This window comes from Sarcophilus harrisii, chromosome 4, assembly GCF_902635505.1.
Source record: "Sarcophilus harrisii chromosome 4, mSarHar1.11, whole genome shotgun sequence".
NCBI lineage: Eukaryota > Metazoa > Chordata > Mammalia > Dasyuromorphia > Dasyuridae > Sarcophilus > Sarcophilus harrisii.
The window spans coordinates 148,938,245-148,962,476 of record NC_045429.1 but is presented as its reverse complement, the minus strand read 5'-3'; the positions used below and the strand labels follow the sequence as shown (position 1 = coordinate 148,962,476).

General features: G+C 32.8%; 1 protein-coding gene across 10 annotated transcripts in view; it reads left to right on the top strand.

Moving 5' to 3' along the window:
• UTRN (utrophin) overlaps positions 1-24,232 on the top strand; it is a 639,104-nt gene that overhangs the window by 328,305 nt on the left and 286,567 nt on the right. The window contains exon 1 of one of the 10 annotated variants that reach the window (XM_012549387.3): positions 3,641-5,146. The exons of the other annotated variants lie outside the window; for them this stretch is intronic. Coding sequence (XP_012404841.1) covers positions 5,003-5,146 — 144 coding nt within the window. The 5' untranslated portion in view covers positions 3,641-5,002. Of the gene's footprint in view, positions 1-3,640; positions 5,147-24,232 lie in introns of those variants that run through there. 10 annotated transcript variants of the gene reach the window in all.

Genomic DNA, 24,232 nt, shown 5'->3' with positions numbered 1-24,232 from the left:
TAACTACAATGGTTTTCCACCCTAAGGCAAGGCTTTTTATTTTCCCAAGTATATACAAAGATGGTTTTCAATATTCACCTTTGCAAACCTTGTGTTCCAAGTTTTCTCCCTCTTCTTCTCCCTTTCCCCCCAGAGCAAGCAATCTGATATGAATTAAAAATGTACACTTCTAAACAGGTTTCCATAAAATTAGTCATGTTGCACAATAAAAATCAAATCAAAAGAGGAAAAAAATGAGAGAAAAAAAATCCATGCAAACAAATGACAACAATAAAGAGAAAATACTGTTTTCCTGTTAAATAAGCAAAAATTTGAAGTTGAAACTTAGGGAAAATTATTTTAAAAGGGAAATAATCGAAAACAAATTGTCACTTAAAGTGATTTTTGGAGACTGATTTTATGTACACAACTTAAGGCATAAGAAACCCAGGGTATTTTGTGTTTAATGCACAGAACTGATTAAACAGCTTATAATTGATTAGGTTGTTCAAGGTCTTAGTATAGCCTAATTCATGGCCATGATATAATTGTATGATGAGCAAGTAGCCATTTTCCCTCTGTTCAGATGAATCTTGGATGAAATGGAGTGAAGGAGGTTGTGCTACTGTTAATATAATTTCTGGAAGGATGTTGCATTTTTATGTATGCCATGTCTTTAATAGAAAAAGCATCATTTTGAGCAACATTTGTTTCATTGCTTCACTACAAGACTGTCTCAGGCAACCTTATAAGTCAAGCAATCAATCCTCTTAGTGGTAGACTGGTAGCAGGAACATGTCCTCTTCAAATATATTTGTGTTTAACTTTGATTTTTAGTGTTTAAAAGTTGGTGGGGAAAGAAATAAAAACTGAATAAAGTCATGCAAACTAGAAACTAACTTTTTAATAGGTTAGTTCCCCTGATGTTTTAAAACATTGCCATTTTTCACATTAAAATAATTTTTTTAATATTTCCCAAATTTCTAAATTAATAAAAAATAGTTATTGGGCACTCATTTTGCTCATAATGTATTTTTCTTTTTAAATGTTCTATTGACACATTTTAAAATGACATTTTAACTTTTCAGTTTCCCATCCTTTGCTCAGTAGATCTCTGCCTTATAACAACTACTGTAAGGTAATACAAATTTATTGTAATTATAATTCTAAGCCATGTATTAAAATAAATGTTTCATTCTGTACCTGTGTTGTGCTACCTTTTTTTCAAAGAGGTGTAAAGCAGTTGTTCATTCTGCCTAGCTGTCTTCTCAAACTATGATTAGACCTTGCTTTGATCATAGTTCTGGTATTTCAGAAATGTGTTCCCTTATATTTCTATGGTAAATCCTTCTGGTTCTGCTCACTTTCATTGCAGAATGCTATGCATTAAAGGGTAGATACAAAGATATTTAAGACTAGATTAAAAAACATTAGCCATTGTTAGAGTCTCGGAGATGTCCATTCCAATCTTTTTATTCATTATGTTGTAAGAAGCTGAATCCCAGAAAACCATTTTTGCTCAATGTTCAAAGCAATTAAGTTGGAGAGCTGGACCAGAGCCCCGCTCTTCTAATTCTTAGGTTGGTGATTTTTCTTCTACCCCTCCCCCCCACCTTGCCCTTAGTTTCCCTGGAGAGATGAAATATGAATATGAAGATACTGAAAATGACTGGACAACAAAATACTCATAAAAACTATAATAATAGTAATAACGATAGTAATGTAACATTATATTTTTAAAAGCTTGCATGACTGGTAAAGTCAATGTGACCACTGTGCAGATGAAGGACAAATAGATAGAGAACATGGATATGATTAATGAAAGGTTTTTGTGGGAGTGGAAGTGAGAGGTAGAACTCAAGAATAGAATATGATTTGCATAGAGGAAGAAGACAGTAGGTTGTTCAAGTGGGAAAAATACAGCATCTAAGTAATTAATATGTTGCATAAAGCACTAAGCTTAGAGTTAGGAAGATTAAACTTTCTGAGTTCAAATCTGGCCTCAGATACTTGCTTAATAGTTGTGTGATCTTGGGTAAATAACTTAGTATGTATTTGCCTCAGTTTCCCCATTTGTAAAATAAGCTGGAGAAGGAAATGGAAACTCCAACATTTTTGCCAAGAAAACCTTAATTAAGGAGGTCACAAAGAGTCAGATATGACTAAAAATGTCCGAATGAGAAATAGTGAGAAATTCCAGCTATGATTTCATATTTAATTCACTTGTCAAGAATGTTTTATAAGTTTTGACCGTTTTAGTCCTTCTTTGAGACTTATTTATTTTTAGGTGATTGTTGATGTTTCTTGGCTTGTTGAACTAAAACATGACATAGATTGTGTGATGAAGCATTTTGGGTGCTTGGCAAGGTCATGACATAGACAAGATCGTGTTGTTCAGTTGTTTAATTATATCTGACTCATCACAACCCCATTTGGGATTTTCTTGGCAAAGATACTGAAATGGTTTGTCATTTCCTTCTCCAGCTTATTTTACAAATGAGGAAATTGAGGCAAACAGGATTAAAATGACTTGCATAGAGTCACATACTAGTAAGTATTTATAGCTATTTTTGAATTAGGTCTTTCTGACTTCAGGCCTAGTGCTTTATCCACTGTCCCTTAGCTGCCTTACAGACAAGGTAAACAATTGCATTTTTGCTTTATACTGTGTGTGTGTGTGTAAAACAATGTATTGAAATAATGTAAATCATTAAATATGTCAAATGCCAGTATTCCATTTAATATTAATATTCAAAGGATTTTATTTATAAAGTTATCTGTGACATTTTTTAGCCTTTATTATTGAAGATAAAATAGTACTATTCTTAACAGCATACTTTTACTTCTAATGTCCTTTTTTTTGTAGGAAGGGTAATTAAAGTCTAAGGGAAAGGCTTATTATTATTATTATTATTATTATTTAATAGCCTTTTATTTACAGGTTATATGCATGGGTAACTTTACAGCATTGACAGTTGCCAAACCTCTTGTTCCAATTTTTCACCTTTTATCACCCACTCCCTCCCCCAGATGGCAGGATGACCAGTAGATGTTAAATATATTAAAATATAAATTAGATACACAATAAGTATACATGATCAAACCGTTATTTTACTGTACAAAAAGAATCAGACTCTGAAATATTGTACAATTAGCTTGTGAAGGAAATCAAAAATGCAGGTGGGCATAAATATAGGGATTAGGAATTCAATGTAATGGTTCTTAGTCATCTCCCAGAGTTCTTTCTCTGGGCATAGCTGGTTCAGTTCATTACTGCTCCATTGGAAATGATTTGGTTCATCTCATTGCTGAGGATGGCCAGGTCCATCAGAACTGGTCATCATATAGTATTGTTGTTGAAGTATATAATGATCTCCTGGTTTAAGGGAAAGGCTTTAATTTTACTTAACTCATCAGCAAGCATTCATTGAGTGACTATTGTGTGCTCTTCACTGTGAGGAGATTAAGCAACTTTATTAAAATATCTAATGATTCTCCAATTTATACTCATGTAATTTGGTATTTAGTTGTGTTATTGGCATAATCACTCTAAACAGTGGGAGGCAGTATAAGCTCAGGATGTATTCTAGTAGTAGAATAGAAAACAAAACAAAACACCTAACCTCCCCACCCCCCAAAAACCAAACCAAAACAAAACAAAACCAAAAAAGCCTAACAACAACAAAAGCTGTAAGCAAAAAGATAACACAATTAACTGGTAATTGAGTGGGAAAAAATACCCTATTATAGAAACATTAAGCTATTTGAAGTGATATTGAAATAAAGGCAGAAAGGAAATTGGTAGAAAATTTCTAAGATTCTTTTTAAGGAGTAATATGACAATTCCACAGTATGATGAAATTGTACTATTATACAAGTTATTAGTTTGAGCAAGACAATGATAATGAGAAACATCTGGGTTCTATTTCTGGCTCTGATCTTTGACCAAGGCACTTAATCATTCTGTGTTATTTTCCTTATTTTTAAAATGGGAGTTAAATTTCAACCTATTTGTTTGTCTCTGCAGTATGCTATGCTTTATATACATATCAATGTTTACAAGGTCCCATGAAGTCTAATCATGAAGTCCTGCCTTAATTTTGTGCCCAAGCATCTTACTCCTATTTTTTTTAAAAAAACATAGTTCTGTGGAGATAAACTTGAGAACATAAAATAGCCTCTGAAAAGGGAATAACAATATTCTGGAATGACCCATAATAACCTTTTATTAATGTTACTTTTTAATTAGGTAAGTTCTGACATATTCTGTTTAGTAATGGCTTTACTTCTTGGTTCCGAAATATATGTTTTTGTAGCTCATTGGGCAGATCTGCTTCAATCTTGAACAGAGATATTTGTACTTCTCTAGTCATTCACTCATTTATTTAGTTTCATTTTTTTAAAAAGATAATCTAGCTTTGAGATCTGTCCATGTAATTGATTAGCTCTTAATGTATGGCTTGATATCTTTAGAGCCAGGTATCCCTCTGTTCTTCTCTCAAGATTTATAACGGAGCCTATTATTCACTCACTCCACAGAGCTCTGCCAGAGCTGCATTTAGTCTGGGAGTGAACACATCCTTCTCCAGAGTGAGGGAGTGAATGCCTTTCTATCTCCTAATATAAACCAGCTCCGAGGGATGAACTATTATGATCGGTTGGAGGTGTATTCCCAAAGGGCTTCTGCTTTGTCTCGACAGCGTTAATGTTTCACTTAATGTCCTCCTTGGCTACCAACTACCCTCCTCTACGGCAACAGACAGCACTTGGCTCAACAACTTGCTTCCTTTTCCAGCCGTGCTGAGCTGAGCAAACACTGGCTTGGGAGCATCTGTCAGGATCTTTCTGTTTGGCGTTTATGCGTGCTTTTTAGATTGAGAAGAACTTGAAGGTATATAATCCTTCTCCTTGGGAAGCTACAGCTTATACCTCTCAAATGTATTTCTGGAAAGGAGCATGCTCAGAAAACTGGCAAATCCTTGTCCAGTGACCAGGAGGAAATGAGCATTGCTCTTCATTTATAATGCAAATTCTGAGGTGTCTTCAGAAGTGTGGCAAACTTAAAATGATGGCTGTGGTGAGAACATCTCTTCAGAAAGTTGTGGTTTTGTTGCATCGTTTACAAAGGATGGCAGTTTCTTCTCCACGGTACCAGAAGCTCTGTAAGGTAATTGATAGATTGAAAGTAAACATTTCAGGGATCTGATTATTTGACCCCCTTTTCAAGCTTTAGAAACTGTCATGAGAGTGATGGTAGTGAGTCACTTTGCAAGTGTCAGATAAAATTTATTAGGCTGAATTGTTTGTGCATTTACTGTTGGGCAAAGAATTTTAAATAGTACCACAACTTTAATGTATCTTTTATTTTGTAATAGGCAAAAGGTCATTTTATTTATGATGTGCTATTGAAGTATTTGCAGAGAAAATAATTAATTGGTATTTATTAAAATATACTTTTTTATTCTTCTGAAAAGATTGACGTTTTTATTAGTGCAAGTATTCTGCTGGTGTAAGTTTCAGGAAAATTAAAAGTAGATCATATAAAATATTATTTTAGTCAATTTGTATAAACCCAGTCCCACTCCCAAACATATCTTTCATTCTGTCATATCATTTTTCCCCTGCCCCTTTATTTTTTTTTAAAGTGAGAAGTATATTTAATGAATCACGGAAAATTGCTGTCTTTAGATCTCGTCTCAATTTTAGAATTTTTCTTGTTCTCTCTCCTCCTTCCTCCCCCTTATGAAGATTCCTTTGTCAGTAGTAATATTTAAGTGTTCGGAGAGAATCTCTTAAGGTTTTCTAATCCCATCTCTTGCCATCCATCTCTCTCTCATTCTCTCTCTCTCTCTCTCTCTCTCTCTCTCTCTCTCTCTCTCTCTCTGTTTCTGTCTCTCTCTCTCTCTGTTTCTGTCTCTCTGTCTCTCTCTCTCTCTGTTTCTGTCTCTCTGTCTCTCTCTCTGTCTCTGTTTCTCTCTCTCCACCTCTCCTGACAGGTAGTCCTCTTTTCAAGTTTGAATACATCCACAGAATGGGAAGAACTTACAGTAAAACAAGTGTTATCTTCTAAGAAAAGTTGACCAGAAAAAGGGAAATAATTTAAAAACATTTCAATTTGTCACTCCTTAAATTTGAAAACTATATTCAACTATGAGTTTGAATTTCAGCATTTCTTTTGAAGTTAGCACTATCATACTTTACTTCTGTCAAAGCTATTTTTGATAATTTAGAGATTCACATTCTTAATGGCTTTTTTTTTTTGCAGCTATTTGCTGCAGAATAGCATCATTTTAACAGTAGTATCAAACATGTTTTCCATTCATGAATATTAGTGTTACTGTACTTACATTCCCTTTAAACATTATTTTCTCAAAAACTTACACTGGAACCCTTGTCATATATACCTGTGAGTAGAATGCAAATCTGGACTTTGTTATTTTCTCTTAATGGGTATAATATTGAACAGAAAAACATTGAAATTTAGTTACATGGCAAGTTTCTATGGTGTTTGAGGGTGAGGTAGAAAATCAAAAAAATAAAAACTTACTGTTTTTTGCTTATTTTCTTTTAAATTTGGCTAAAGCTATTTTTCTTTGTAAAAACTTTTTCCTTGGGAGATAAGTAGAAGATTATGATTGATTAAAATACTGAACCATTCTTTGCAAGAACCCTTAGAAATATTTATCTTTCACATTATTAGTTAAGTAAGGTTATGTAGATAGAACTTAATAACAATGTCAGCTGGGAGAATCTGTATCTTTCATTAATCCCAAATATATGATTCAGTATAGTGTGTTTCAAAGCATTTCAAAGAATAAATCTGATCTGCTAAAAGCATTTTTCATGCAAATAAGGCAGTTTTGTTAATAGAGAAGAAAAGCTTATTCACTCATGCTCTTTTTTTTTTTTTTTTTTTTTTAAAGAAATTACAAGCATGAATACATAAAGCATCCCTTTTCTGTTTGGAGCTGGGTCATTTTGCTGATACATTTGTGCAGATTTGCACAATTGAACATTTGTTTTTCCTCTAAGACTGCCAAATGACTCCACTAGGTGCAGCCATGAAAGTTGGCGAGCCAAACATTGGACAGAAGCAATATCAATACAGTAAAAGTAATGCTTTAATCAGTTTATTAGCTAATGGATCACAAATAAAAGCTACCAAAAATTATGACAAAATTTTGTTTACCTTGAGCTGTCACTGAATGTTTAGTGGGAACCGAGCAGCTGTTTAGTAAGGAAGGGACTCTCTTTGAGCAGATTTCTTGAGAGTTTCTTTTATTTATAACAGGAATATGTTTACAAGAAATGTTTTATCTTAGTCTTGGACTGGTACCATCTTAGTCTGAAACTGGTATTTATGTAACTTTGTGCTAGACCATGTACTTTTTTGTACCACTACTAAATCAGCTGCTGATGCAGCTAACAGAATGAGAAATTTACAATCCCAATATTTTCCAGCAGGTGTCAACATAAGGCAATGATATCAAAGCTCTGGCTTTAGGAACTAAAAAAACTAAAAAGGAAATTGGCATGAATGTTGTAAATTAAAATGACCTAGTGGGAGATGGATATATATGATGTTAATTCTGTGGAACTGAGCACATTCATTTTTTTTTTAAAGACATTGACATATTGAAATATGTACAATGTCAGTGGAGTACAATTAAATGGTTAATTATTGCTTAGTCACTGTTACTTCTCTAAAACATGTTTGTTAGTGATGACAGAAAAAAAATCTGCAGCATAGGACTTTATTATTGCATTCTGTCATCTCTAATAGAGTTTAAATGAATTCCATTTGTTTTCAGTCTTTATCATGCAAGGGGCTAAATGTTTTAATAACTTTCCTTTAATTTTTTCTCCAGAAAGCTTTATATATGACCACAGAGTGTAGCAATGAGTTCATCTAACCTCCTTCTTCTCTATTCTTTAAATTTAGTTTCTCGGGAAGGTTATAGTGTAATACAAGAAGTAAGAACTTTCAGTCTTTCCCAGATGAAAAAATATATATATAAAAAGTCTGCTTTCTAAATGCATTTATAGAATAATGTAAATGGAAAAGAGGTTGAGGAACTGAATGTGAAAATTAGCAATTTTAAAAGCATTTCCATTATAGAGTTCTGTTTGCCAGTCTTCTTTATCTTATTTTATCTTTATATTTAACCTCTTTACTTTCTCCTTTAAGAGGTTCAGTAATTTTCCGCTGTTTTTATTAGATACTTAAGCATTTTGGTTACTTATTATAAAAGCTCCAGTAAGGATGTAGGGGGTTCATTCAACATGTATGTTGTCCAGTTAACCAGTATGTGCCATTTTAAAATTCTAATCCACTCCAATAGTTTGCTTTCTCTGTGTGTGTATGTATGTGTATGTTTACGTGTACACACATACACACACACACACACACACATGCATGCACAGTGTCATCAGCAAAGTGGGTTGTGGTGGTTAGGAAATGCACTTGTTCTTAATTGCAACTTAATTTTTATCTTTTTGCCCATAATAAAGAGGAAAACAGTGTTTGAGAGATTCATTACCACATGAGGCAATAAGGTTTAGCAAATAGAGTCCTGCCCGTGCATTCAGAAACACCAGGATTGGAATCCTCCACTACAGTTTAGTTGTCTGGTCATAGACAAGTAAGGCACTTGGTTATCATCTGATACTCAAGTATCTTTCTATAACTCTTATATATAGGTTGCAATCTGCTTTAGGGGAATGAATTTTCCATATCAAGAAAATCTTTTTTTTGAATAGTTGTCATAATGAATGATACAGAACTTGATCAGAAGTCTAGAACATATCTGAAACAGAGAAGTATGTACTTCTCTTGAATATAATTAAATCATATTCAAAAAGTATGTCTGTTTCATTTTAGATCTTTTTTGGGAGAGAAGTTGGAGTACATATTTGATGGTTTGTTGCTTAAGTCATTTTTTCCCTGTTAGAATTGTAAAGGTACGAGTTTAAAGAAAAGCTAAAATTTAACTTTAAAATTTAAAAGTTCATTTTGATTCCAACATATTGTTTTGGTAATGTGTTACACCATGTCTTTGCATACATGCACATTTTTCTTATAAAATATTTTGTTAGTAACATATTTTACCAGTACAGTAACTAAGTTGTAACTTTATTTTAATTCATCTGTAGATTGTGTTTAAAAAAACAAAACACAACTGTTTTGATTCTGTTGTAAGTCAAATGAAATAATGTTTGTTTAAGAATAAAGCACAATGCCTAGGAAGTTGTGGGTGCTTTATACATCTTCTCTCCCTTTCCTCCTCCTCTCTTCTCTTTCCCTTCTCCTAAAAGTTAATGTAGTAGTAGATAGTATGGGAAGACTTGCAATATCTATAAAACTAAATAAAGAAAATTTATGATTTCTGGCAAAAGAAGAAAATGTTAATGTACAAATTAAATACCTGGTTCCTTCAATTAAGTGTTCCTTTTTAACCTTTACTTAGAGGCTCATAAGTTCTTTTTAACTGCTTACATGTGTGAAATTACTTTGGCCTTAGAAGTTAAAATTAAAATTAAAATCCTGGCTCTGTGGAGATGAACATTTTCAGAATTAAGAATTTTAGAATGTCTCTGAGTCTTTGAGGGAGTTGATAACTGGAGAAAAGAAGAGTTCTTTTGTCAATGGGTGTGCATACCTTGAGTCTTAAAAATGTACCTAACCAAGAAGTGTTGAAGGCCAGGAATATATATACACACATATACACACATATTTATATTGGAGGTCATAGAAGAAAAGGAATACACTGGTTGATTTGTTGTGTCTTCAAAACAAAGGAGTTCTTTCATATAAAAAGTCAAGAAGTTTGAGGGAAAAGATGGGAGAAAGGGAAGAAAAATGATAGAGATAAGGGGCCACCATGGCTGACTGTGATTAGGAGCACCAAGATTGGGGGTGAGGGAGAAAGAGTTATCAGCAATCACAAAAAAGGAAAAGGATAATAATGAAAAGTGAATGGGTTCATTCGTTTGTCAGGTGTAAATTACTATTTAGTAAGATTATATTTGTTTTAACACTTTAGAGTGCTTTAAAAAGTTTTTAAACACAGCTCCTCTTATTTAGTCCTTAGAGGAACTCTGAGAGATGGATATGATCAGGTTTTATTATTCTGTTAGAATATAAGGGCTTTTCAGGAAATGATTCTAATTACAAATTAAATTGGATGCCAATAAACTGTATATTAGTATTACCGTGAAGTACATATTGACTTTGAAAATCACATATTAACATTATGTGTGTTCTGTTATATTATTATTTATTTTAATCTGATTTGGCTGCATTTAGGAGTTTTCTGATTATAGGCTCTTGACCTCTCTTTTACAGGAACTTCTTGTTCTTTTGTTTTTGTACTTTCATATTTTAGTATAGTATATGTTTAACACGTAGTATATATTTAAAGTTATTTAACTATTGATGACCATTTTCCATATGAGGGATTTAAGGCCCCAAATACTAAATGACTCACCCAGTATTTCATGTCTAGATAATAGAGGAACCAGGACTCAATCCCAGGGGTATGGATTGTTTTTATCCTCCAAGTGTCACAGTTTGCCATGTTGAAGACATTTTGTTTCTAAGACAACTTTTCAGATAAGGAATTAATCATCTAGTGACTGCTGTAGGGGCACTGTAATAGTTACTGTGAATTATATTGAGATGAACAAGAAGTCTGTAATCGATTCATTTCATTTCACAAATTGTTTGTTAAATAATATCAAGTTCTATTTCCAGGAATATAAGGGCTTTAAAGAAAAATTAGAAAAGTCATTACTTTAAAGGATAAATTCTAGTATTGGTTTGTTCTCTTGAACAAAAGAGAGTGGCCCAAAGGGAAGACCACGTGGTTTAATGAGAAACACTTAAGGAGGTAGGAGTTAGGGGATGAAAAGATCATAGGTACTAGGCAGCTTTTTGTCCCCTAGCTCCTTGTTCTTGTCATTTCAATCTCACTGAAGATAGGACTGGTACCTTTAGAGTTAGAACAATGAATGTCATTGAATGTAGATATAAAACCTGAAATGTTGCCAAGAAGCTTTGGGCACATTAGGTGAATGACTAAGGAAGTAGGAGTCCATGGTATGTTAGTTCTAGTTCTTGGTACATCATTATTTCCAAACTCTTTGAAATTAGTACTTAACGTCAGCTTGATTATCTTGGAAATCATGGAAAGTGGCTTAGCTTGGAAGTCATGATAGCTTCAAGTATAAGAACTGCTCAGTTATTTTATGGAGAATGGAATGGTTCTGATTGGTTTGCAACCCATGCCATTACATGCTTGATGTTACATCAGTCAGAAAATTAGAAAATTCTACTTTTCAATAAAATGAATCTTAACTTAGAACCCATGAACTTGTTAATTTTTAAAAATAACCATTGTATTTGTTTTATTTTGTAATAGCATATATTTTATGTTTTTAAAAATTATTTTGTGAAATAAGACTACAGACTTTCTTATTAGACTGGCAAAGAGGGTTTACTTACGCAAGAAAAATTAAGAACCTCTTCTGTATTAAATTCTAGACTGAAAGAATACCAGAGAAAAGGAAGGAAGAAAAGAAGTTTACTGGGTAGGAAGAGGGAACATAGCAAGGGGATAGAAAATTTTGTTGTACATATTGATTAGGGAAGGTTCAGTAAACTAATAAGAAAAGACATGAGTGATGGGAAACCGAGAAGAGAAGCTTACAAGAAGCTAGTAGTAAGAAAGTAGGGGCAGGAAATAGAGAATTCTCTTTTTTGTATGTGGAGTAAAAAGAAAGAGATGAATTCAAGAATAGAATGAGAAAGGCAAGGTAAGGATTTTGCTTTGAGTGTAGGGAGTATAGATATTACTGATCAATAGAGAAGTTGTATTTGATAGGTTTGAAATGTAAGAGTGGGTAGAGTCATGAAAAAGGTAGAAGGATTATTTGTATTACCAAGGAAGAAGATTTCTTTTGGGAAAAGGATGGATAGGAATGTAGCCTTTTGAATGATCACTTAAAATGTTATGTGCAAAAAAAAAAAAAAAAAAGGCCAAGTGTCAGGTAATAATTTTTACTTTCTACCTGCTTGCACATCCATTTAAGCTATGAACTAAGATATTATTCAGAATATGAAATCTTATTATCAAAGAACTCATATGAATAAATTAAACAATCATGCAAGACTTTGAAGGTCACTGTAATATTAAAGATGCAGTTTTAGATGTGTGTGTTGGGATCAGTTAAAAGTGAAATATCAAGGAAGACTTATAGAAAAATGTTGGTGTTTGTCATTTTAAAGAAAATCTCCTTATGATGATTGTTTTAGGCCTTGAAGTTTTGGTATAGGGTAAAATAATGCTGGACAGGTAAGTATGAAAATTCTAGGTTCTAGATGTGATTAGTAAATAGTTACATAATTTTCATTGAAGTTCACTTTCCCTTTTGGGATTCAGTTCTCTTATTTGTAAAATGAAGGAGGTAGAAATCTTTAAACTCAAGAGTTCAAGGCTCCAAATATTTATTATTTGGTTCCGTTCAATTCAGTTTTTACTATTTGTAGATACTGATAGGCATTGGGATTATAGAGGCAAAAGCAAAATCTAAAAATCCCCCTTGTTCTCAAGGTGCTTATACTATACTGAGGATACAACATATAATAGTTAAGTGCATAGAAGATAATTTGAGGAGGGAGAGAACACTAATAATTAGAGGATTAGGAAAGGTTCTCATAGATATTCAACTTAAGCCAAACCTTAAAGTAAAGTGTTGGTTCTTCTGAGTGAGCAGGGAGAAGTTAGAAGAGAATGCATTTGAGGTATCATGGAAGTCTGTGCAGGATATGTGGGAGATGGGATGTCTGCTTCAGGAAACAGCAACTTGGCTAATTGAGTTGGTAGGTAGATTGTGTGAAGAGGTCAGGGTGGGGGTAATGGGCAGTAAATTTGGAGATGTAGGCAGGAAGCCAGATTGTACAAGTTTTTAAATGCCAAGCTAAATGATTTATATATTGTCTCAGATGCAATAGGAAATATTGAAGCTTTCTTGAACTGTGGAATGACATGTCAGACTTTTGTTCTTAGCAATACCCATTTGGCTGCTGGGGAGCATGGGTTACTGAGGGAAGGTGCTGGGAGAGCAGTTAGGAGGCAGTTAGGTTAACCTAGGTAAGAGGTGATAAATGGAGAGATGCAGATGGATGTGAGACAGTGTCCCAGGGAAGGAGGGGAAAAGTTGGAACAGAAGTTTTTACAAGGGTCAATGTTGAAAAATTACCCATGCATATGTTTTGTCAATAAAAAGCTATAATAAAATGAAAAAAAAAGTCTATAGAATTTTAAGCTGCACAAAAATTTTGGAAACTTCCTTTATTGTGGAGTAGATCTCTTAAGACATTGCAACTTGAAAGATGTAAAGCCTGTGATGGATAAGGGAGAGCAAAGAGTCAAAGATCTCTCTAAGATTATAAACCTTGGTAATGAGAAGGATGACAAATCTCCTAAACAGAAAACAGGGAAGTTTGTACACATATAAGCTTCAGGATGGAAATAATGAGTTTTCTTTTGAATATGGTAAGTTGAGATCTTTAACAATCACATTTGGAAATGCCCATTAGTGAACTGGTGATGTTGAATTATACCTAACAATAGATTTGAGGGCCAAATAAATAGATAAATAAAAAGTTACTCTTCAGAGTTATTCCTGGGTCTGTTGGAGCTATTTTGAACTGACTTGATTCTGTAATTACAATTTTAGTGTAAGTAAGCATTTACATTTCAGAAATTGGCAAATGCTACAAAATAGATATTGATTTATTGCTTTTTTCATTGTCTAGAGTTTAGAAAGTGATTAAGAAAATGTCAATAATACAGGTTATGCTCAAAGATGTATCGTGTGTGTGTGTGTGTGTGTGTGTGTGTATATGTGTGTATGTATTTTTCCTTTATATGGTGATCCATTTGTTAAATATTTACCAGCATACCACTGGAATCACCTGCATAGAGATTTCAATTGGTCCATTGGGAAGTAATGAGATGCCTAGAGGATGGCGCTGATTTTTCCATATGCATTGCACTAATTAATATTAGCTAATAGGTGCCTGTTTATTGATCTATATATAATAAGAGTGGTATAATAGGTATGATAGGTACAAGATAATCGACATTTCTGTTGTAGTTTACCATTGTAGTACAATTGTAGATGGTCTCTCTCTGCCTCATTAGAATTCTTTGATTCTATTTCTTGCAAAATCAGCACAAATTAGGCAGGTTTGTAATTTTGTATGGTATCTTTTGATGGAAATATGAACCATGTGATTTATTTGATGTGGGAGAACTCCATAGGGAAAATTGAGGAAATGCTCTCTGCTGACATGAATTGATCAGCAATTCCTCCATTATTATCTTCTTACTAATTTGTCTTGCAAACTAAGAAGATAGGTAGCTTGTTTCATTGGATGATGTTAGACATTAAAAGATGTTAGAGGCAGGTCTTGAATCTAGGTTTTGCTGGTTTTCTATCTACCATGTTTTCACACTTAGAGTTCTTTACTTAGAAGCAACCAAATTCTGAGTTTTTCATGGTATGTTATTACTTATATAGAGCAGATATAACACAACTAATTTTTGGGAAAATGTAAAACATCATAGTTAGTAGAATATTGAAATGAGAAGCTTTGCCATGAAAAAAGCTGTGATAAGTTTGAATGCTGAATTGAAAATAATCAGCTAGAGAAAGAATTATTATTATTGTTCATTTGTTTTCAGTTGTGTCTGACTCTTCATGACCTCATTTGGGATTTTCTTGGCAAAGATACTGGAGTGCTTTGCCATTCTTTCTCCAGCATATTTTATAGATGAGGAAATGCAAGCAAATATGGTTAAGTGACTTACTTGCCCAGGATCTCACAGCTAATTTCTGAGGTCAGATTGAACTCTGGAAGATAACCTACTGGTTCCAGGTATAGCATTCTATCCACTGTACCACTTAGCTACCTATGGAAAATAGACCCCTCCAGGGATTTAACCTTCTAGCTTTTCCTCTTTCATGATGTTTATGGTCTGTTATTTATTTACTCTTGTTGTTCCTTGTTTTTCCCAGAATAGACTTCTTCATCTCTTCCTCTTAATATCCTATATACCTACCATCTCTTGTATGAGTTGGACAGTTGCCTGTTCTTCCTCTTTCCCCATTTGTATGAGGGCTTTGTATGACTTGCCTCAGCTTCCTCATCTGTAAAATGATCTAGATAAGGAAATGGCAAACCACTCTAATATCTTTGCCAAGAAAACCCCAAATGGAATCAAATGCAATTGAAAATAACTGAACAGTAAAGACTACATGATCCTCTTCTTAGTCCTTATCTAGCTTAACTTCTCATTAACATTTTATGCTGATGATACTCTTATTTTTAAGTTTTCATGACATTGCTTTCTTCTTTTTCTCCTTCTATCTACCTGATTCAACTAGATCTCTTTTGCTGACAATTGTCCATGTTTTGTCCTGATAATGATGGTTAGCATACTTGTTGTTCCCCTCTAAGTTGATAAGATATTTTTTATGTAAAGACTCCATTTAAATATTTTTCTCTCTGGCTCTGGAATATGTTATTACCTTTTCATGTCTGCCTCTTGGACTTCATTCAGAACTCAGTTCAGATTAACCTTACCTGAGATTTACTTGCATTGTTCAACCATTGATGATCCTCCTAATTATTAGTGTTGTCTTCCCTTTGTTAGATGTATGGTTATCTTTTAGATGTTGCAGTCCTACAATAGATTTTCAATTCCTTGGATTTGTGTTTCAGTCGGTTTTTGTACGCTCAGTGCTTTTCATGTAATAATTGCTTAATAAGCCATTGTTGCATTGGACTGGATTAAAATTTAGAAATGCTAGGTTTTGAAGAAATCCCATATTTATGTTTTAAAACTTCTAAACTTTTTGAAAAAAAAAATATTGACATCATTATAAGGAAGATCAAAATAGTTGGATAAGTCCAAAAAGATCATGCTAATTATGGTCATAAAACTATTGTCTTTATCTAGTAGAATAATAAATTACTAGATAAAGGTATATAATGTGACTTTTCATTTTAAATGAACAATTGAAAAAATACTTAACCTCCTTAGTAATTAAAGAAACACAAATTAAAAACAACTGTGAAATTCTCTCAGTGATTTAGTTGGAAAAAATCATAATGGCTTTCAGGCTATATGGTAGTTAACAAATGCACTTAAAATTGCTTGTTTTATTAACTGTATTAACTATTAAGTATAACAATGAAAATTGTTGTAGTTCTTCTCCTTAAGATGCTTGGCATTATATGCAAAAAAAGTGTTAAAACTGAATCTACCATTTGAACATAGTAATCCTACTTGAGGATATATAGCCCAGAGATAAATTTTTTTTTTAAAAGACCCATTACCTAAGATGTTTATAGTTGTGTCATTTGCAATATCAAATTTGGAAATAACCTAGCTACACAGTGATTAAATAATGACCAAATTGACTGGGATACATCAATAGAGTGTAATAAAGGTGCCAGATTAGAATAACATGCAGACTATAGAAAAGAGAAAAGAGTGAATATGGAGAACTCTGGACATATTGATAAAATTTTGTTAAACTCAGACTATATAATAAGAATCAAAAGTGTTTAGATACATATAAGCTTCTGCTTCTGATTTATATGTATGTTTTATTGTGATGTTAATTAAACATATTTGAAAAAATCTCAAAACATATTGAAAAGAAACTATTAGAGAGTTGATATGTTTTCAGTGATTTTTTAACATTTTCTCAAATTTCTAAAACATTTTATCTTTGTGTTTTCATCATGCTTCACTGCTAAAATAATCTTTTAGCAAAGTGATATAACTGATCCTCTGAAAGCTTCTATTTCTTTCATCTAATTGTGGAAAATGCCAAACAATGCATCATGTCTTTCTGTAATGCAGAATAATTTTCTTTCTTTCTTTCTTTTTTCTTTTTTTTCTTTTCCTGGAGCATATAGCCAGTTTCCATATTTAGGCTTATTCCTTCCCAATAAAATCATTATAGTGCTGTCATCTTAGAGATTTGGATGTTCTAACAATTTAACATTTAACCAATCTAAACTTGTCCATCTCATTTGATTTCCTGTTCCATTCCTCCCATAAGTTTGTCCTTGGAAATCTACTGAACATATTGGAGGTTTTCTCCTGACATTGGAGAGATATCAGTGGAGCACTTAATTTTTCTACCTGTTATCCCTCATGCTTGCGCGGTCAGTCATCTTCTCAATTTTTTTCTCACATTCTTTGAAGTTGTAATTAATTTTGTATGTTATAACTTGTCCACAGCCATTAAGCACTTCTTCACTGATCTCCTTGTCATTACTCATTTAAAATGTTTTAATGATTGTTTTCCATGTCTCTAATAGTTGAGAATATTTAAATTTTTTTCTCCCTTTTGGGGTAGGGATGCAAGATGATGACAGTAAAAGGTGGTGTTTTGTTTCTGGGACAAGTTTAATGTCATGAAAACAGTCTTGTAATTTCCTCCATTTATCTTCCTGTTTAATTATGGACTCAATTTGTCCATTTGTACTGTCTAGTGACATTCTAGAATTCTGGTAATGACTCAAGTAATTTTAGTTTTATTCTTCATCTGAAAGTGAGGATTTATTATTAACTGATTAACTATTATTAGCTGAATTAAAAACTGATTTGAGGACATTGTTGTACATTCATTATTAGCTGAAGATTCATTAGATATCATCATTGTGAAAGAACTGTACATATTGTGTGACTGTGGAGAAGGACGAACCTTTGCTTTTTTTCTACTAATTGCTGATAATGGAATCTTAAACAATAGCTTCTTCTTGTATATGTCTTAAATGCCTAGAAGCACAGTTGATATGTAGATTGCTAGCAAGAGTTCTTGAGAAATTATAAAGTGAATATAAAAGTAAGGAAGTAGTTCTGTGGTTGACAATCAGTATTTCATTATCCAATTGAATAATTGGATAATTAACACGTGCATTACTTTAAAAACTGGAATGATTTCTAGAAAGATGGGATGATACAATAGAATAGCTCATTTGCTCTTGAGGGTGCTATATTTACATGAGCATGGTAGGAAATGAGCCTTAGATACTAAAAAGGACCACCACTCAAAAATATTGTACAATTCTCTCTAATGACTTCTAATATAGATTGAAGAAGAGTATAATAGGAGAGATTGGTATTCATACTTTTTGAAAACCCGTCCTTTAGAAAGAGATCATCTAATCAACCATCTCATTATACAGATTAGCAAAATCTAAGGGTCTGTAACTGGTTAAGGGTAGAGAATTTAAGATTCAAAATCACACAGCTAGTGAGGGAAAAAGCATTATAGGGGCAGGAAATTCTCAGTCTGAAAGAACTGAGGATTTATTTTTTTATAGCTGTGTAAGTACCAAAAACTCTCAGAAGGAATGACAATTTTAATTTGGTACTGATTATTTTTTCTTTTCTTGTTTTGAGCTTTACCCACTCTTGATGCTTTAGACATCTAGTTATCTGTTCATATTTTGTTGTTCAGTCATTTCTAACTCTTTGGGATCCCATTTGGGATTTTCTGGAAAAGATACTGGAATGGTTTACCATTTCCTTTTACAAATCATTTTATAGAGGAGGAAACTAAGATAAATAGGGTGAAGTGACTTGGTGAGAGTCACATAGCTACTAAGTGTCTGAAGTAGATTTGAACTCAGGTCTTTCTGATTTCAAGCCTGGCACTCTATCCATTGCACTACCCCAGAGGCAGGAAGATGTCAATTTAAATTCTGTCTCTGTTGCTTAATTACACTTGTGATCATGAGCAGGTCCCTTAACTTCCCTTATCCTAAAACCCCTTTTTCTCAGTTTCCTTGTATGTAAATCAAAGATAATAATAGCACCTATCCTACTGTGTTGTTGTGAGGATAGTTTGAGCTAACATATATATAAGTGAGTTGCAAACTTTTAAGTGCTATATAAATGCTACTCTTAGTATAGAGATCACCCATTGTCACCTATTATGGCACAATGAGATGGAACTTCATTATGTGTTAATTAAGTTATTATATGTCATGTACTGGGATAATGTTAAAGATAAAAGAAGATCCTCCTCATTAAATTACCACACATTTTAATTACTCCGAGAGCCCTTGAACTTGATTTGAAGGGAATCTTTAAGATAGGGACAATGACAATGGCCTTTGGAGTAGAATAATTGATTTCAGATAAATGAAAAGCTCTAAGAAAAATGAATTCCTTCTAAAATTAGGGTAGTCTTGTGCTTTAAAAAAAAAAGACTTGCTAACTTTAAGTTCTAGTACACATATATGGAAAACAGAGGAGAAAAAAGCCTGTTTATTAAAATTATTAGATTCACAGTTATAAAGTTGACAGGCATACCTTGATCTTGGGTGATTGCACAAATGCTTATAAGTTTGGTTTGGAAGAGTTAAGTTCAGATAATTCTCCTTCCAAATAAAATTCGAATCCCCATATATAAAACAATCCAGTTATGTGAATAGAGCCACAAAAGATCTAGGTTTCTCAATAAGATATATAATGAACAAGGGTTTCATTAATCTCATTGTGTAAAAATGATAAGATAATTAGAAGAATGATCTGGGAAGCATAATAATTACCCTATAATCCTTTAAATTTACTCTACTATAGTCAATTCAATAATTTAATTTGAGGAATGTAAAAAGTTTTGAGAGAATTATCATAACATTCTTAAATGATATAAAAATTGTACCTGTGAGTAAATATTTTTAAAAAAGGAATAGAAAACATCTCAGTTTTGACCTGGCAATTGTATTTAATATCAGGAATGATTATATATAAAGTAGACTTATTAATACAATTCTGTTTCTTAGCTGTGTGATTTAGGTTAGCTAGATTGTCTTGATGGTATTATTGTGTACAAAAATTGATCACTGAAGAAAGTAATCCTTGCATAATTGGTTGAGTTATGTGATGATCCTCTCCTAAAATTAAGGAAAATGGATTAAATAACTCCTGAGAAGGTCCCCTCTCCCCCCCCCCCCACAAAAAAAAAAATCCTCCTTCTAATTGTTTCTTTTCAAGAATTATATGTTAACTAAGGTCATCTGCAGTATTAAATATTCTAACATAATCACATGCTTAAAGTTAAGCTTTTGAGTCTGCACTTTTCATGGTACCAAAATAAATTATCATTTAAAAATAAAATATACTTTAAAAAAGAAAATCTTATATATAAACATTAAAATTAATTTATTGAATTATATTTGAACTTGAGAATTAAGTTTTTTAGAAAAAAATAATTGCATGTGTATTTTGTGTATTTTAATTTAAGTAGGAAAATTCTCTAAACTTAACACAGTTGGCATAGTTAAGGAGAAATACAGCTACTAAGCTATGTTTTTTTTTCCTGTAAAATTTAACTTAACCTAAAATGAAATTAAAATGTTTAGATGTCCTTTCTTTTGGCTATATTTTCATAGTACTTCACTTTATCTTTTTCAAATGATTTTTTTAAGATTCTCATGTAGCTTTGTGATTTATTGTGATGACTACTAGTATTAAACAAAGCAATGCACATATATGATCTTTATGTACAAATACATATACAAATCTTTATGTACTAACTCTTGTTTGTGGGAGGCCTATAGGGGTCCTCAAACTACGGCCGTGGGCCAGATGCGGTAGCTAAAGACGTTTATCCCTCTCACCCAGAGCTATGAAGTTTCTTTATTTAAAGGCCCACAAAACAAAGTTTTTGTTTTTACTATAGTCCGGCCCTTCAACAGTCTGAGGGACAATGAACTGATCCCCTATTTTAAAAGTTTGAGGATGCCTGGATTAGAATAAAAATTTATTTTTCTTTAATATTTATGAATTTATGAAGAAAGTGCAATTAAATAAATAAAAGGAGGACAGTAATGTTTGTTACAAATTATAGGACAATCCTCTTAGAATAATCAAAAGTGTTTTCAGGTTCAAACTAATCTTTATTTATAAATCAGAAAATTAATCTTATAGCTTCTCTCCCCCCTTCCTCCCCCCCCCCCCCCCAATTGGGGAGTGTGTAGCCTTTGACTTTTCTATTTAGAGGATATTACAAAGATGCTCCTTTGTGTCCTTCCTTCAACTAGAATACTAATATTATCATGTACATTTATTTTTCCAAGATGATAGTTTGGATTATTGAAGGAATTAATTACTTTGTGTTTTATTGTAATAACTATTGAAGAATCAAAATATTAATGTTGCATCATGAACAGAGTAATTATATTAAAAGCAAAAGTACATCTGGCAAAAATGATTATGAAAGCTTTGAAAAGTTTTTTTTCCCCCAAGCGTGGACAGTGATGGGAATGATAATAATTATTAAACATTTACATGTACTTTGTTCCAGTTTTATTTTAATAATGTATCAAGTATATATAGAGGAACAATATGTCTTGATTTACCTTTGCACGATGTTTTCTGAACTGTATATAAGTATTTTTCAACTTCTTTAAGGCCATAACAGTTTTTGAGCAATCATTTTTCTTCTTAGGAAAAATTACAGCCATATCAGAATCATTTATGGTATTACTTTATGAGATTACATAATAGTGTTTATTCTTTTGTTTTAGTTTTTGTAGTTTTCACTGGTGAAGAAATCTTCATCAATGCAAAGCCTCACCTGTTACACAATTCCTGCCCAGATATCACACATATAATTACATGCCAGAGACAGGACTTGACCAAGTTATCCAGACTTGGAGATTTGCTATTTGTTATGTTATACTTCCTCCCCTCTCCAATCCCTTTATTAATCTAAAAATTAATTTATTCATTCAAGGAGAAATTTATTTTTATATCATTTATGTAAAAATAATTTATTGTAAAAATATTCAGATCTCAGCAATGTAAATATTTTTCAAGTCTAGGTCAGAAGTGAAGACTTTTATTTGTGATGTAGACCCAGTATGTGCTTTCTTTGATATCAGAATTCATCAAGGTGCACTTTAGAGCTGAGACTATGGGGGATGCCCATGTCACAACAGGGTAGCTTTTATTTAACAGTGCCAAATAAGCCTTGACATTTAAGAAATTATTTGCACATGAATGAAATATCGTAATTGCTACAAATGCTACACAGATTCTGTGCCTTTTGTAACATTTTTTTCTGACTTCTGCCAGGGGTTGACTTGGAGCTGCAGTTTCTTAATTTAGTATTTGTCACATTTTGGATACTTAAAGGTCATTTAAAAATTATTTCACCAGATGGTGCTCTCAAATATCAGCTCAAATTATTTATTTTTAAGGATTGGGCCTCACAGTGTATAGTTCTTCACAAACTGCCATAGTCAGTATATATATATTTTTTTCTTGAGTGAAAAGATGTCACAAGTTCTACATTTGGGGGTAGGGAGAAAATTTTTTCCCCTTCTCCTTAAAGTCAAAGTCAGTCACATTTTATTACCCTTTCAGAGAAATATGGAAACATGTTGAATTAGAAGTAATGTTAATGATAAGCATCAATGATCAGGACTTTTTTTTTTCTTTTACATAGTGTGGTGTTTGATTATCTGCTCTTGAATTGTCCTTTTCCTCTTGTTTATGTCAGTGAATATATATTAAGTGCTTACTACACACAAGGGACTGGCCATAGGCCTTTCTAATTGTCTCTCCTGCCAGCAGTATTAAAGCTAGGGTCCTATTGGCAAGGGAAATGCAGTATGCCTGGGAAGCTGCTAGGTTGCTTCAGATTTTTGCTATAAGATGCATTCAGTCAGCAGAGTTCCTTGATGGGCATTTGCCATGTTGTATTGAGGACTGAACCAGACTGTGATGACCAGGACTTTTGAACCCTGCATATGGAAGCAAAAAGTGATTCTTTAACAGATCAAAGAACTTAGAGCTGGGATGGACTTTAGAAATCATTGAATTGAGTTTTCTAATTGAGACCTGGAGAGGTTAATTATCTTGTCTAGTGTCCTATAGGTAATGAGGAGAAGTGCTGGGTTTTGAACCCAGATCACTGACTCCACATCCAGCATGCATTCTGCCTGAGTGCTTTTAGAATCATCCAGTGAAGAGTGACTGTAGGGTACATGCCAACAGGCTGCTCTCTGGTAGGAGGGGATATGACTATGGATTAGGTGGAGTGGAATGAACACAGTAGAAAAGGTAAGATGGAAAGTACACTTCTCTGAGATGAAATGACATAGTATTTTGCATAGATAAAAGATACTGTTTTGAGGGAGGGCTTAAGTTAATTGTTTGAGGTCAGATTTGAACTCAGATCCTCCTAACTTCATGGCTGGTGCTCTGTCCATTGCACTAGCTAGCTACCCACCATGTCACTATTGACCTCCATTAGCTTGTAGAAATTTGAGTATATGTCAAAATCAATATATTTAGATTCTTTATATGCTTTATAAGTTATAAGAATGTCTTGAATTGTTTTTGCCCAAGAGGGTCAAAGGTTTTTGCTTTTAAAGATTTAGGTCAAATCACATTTTGGCTTCACTGGCTTGAGAAGCATTAGTGTTTCTTAATTCAGAATTAGCTATGTGCATAAGTACAAAATTGATTTCATTGTGTGAGTTGTATAATTTCCCAATAAATGTCTTCTTGGCTTAAAAATATTTTATCAAACTTTGGAATCACCAACTAGATGATTTTAATTATAATTTTCAATATAATAAGTATTTTTGTGAGAAGATGTGACATGAATTCTTTATTTTCTTTGTTTAGAGGTTGGCGTGACAAGAGTTAGTTTCTAGATCTAGATGAGTTAGTGTCTAAAATCTAGACAATCATTCTAGTAGAAGGAAAGTTAGAATGATAACTTGATTTGGGAATTAGTCTTGGGAATCCTTTATTTGTATTTCTTTCTTATAATACATGTGTATTTTTTATTCTCCACTGACTTTCATCTCTTCAAATCAAATTTTAACCATATAAACATATATATAGTAAACACTGTACCACCAAGATGAAAAATGACTGTTTAGCAAGTAATAATGTTGCTGTTTCCTTTATTACAAAAGGATCTATTTAGAAAGGGTTGTTCCTGGAGACAGACAAACAGACACACACACACACACACACACACACACACACACACACACACAGCATTTATTAACTGTACCAGACACCATGGTAAGCCCTGAGTTAGAAACATAAACAAGGAATATAGTCATTGTCTTCATGGAACTTTATTTGGGGAAGATAATGCATAAAGTGGTTGTGAGGGATAGAGTTGTATCTGA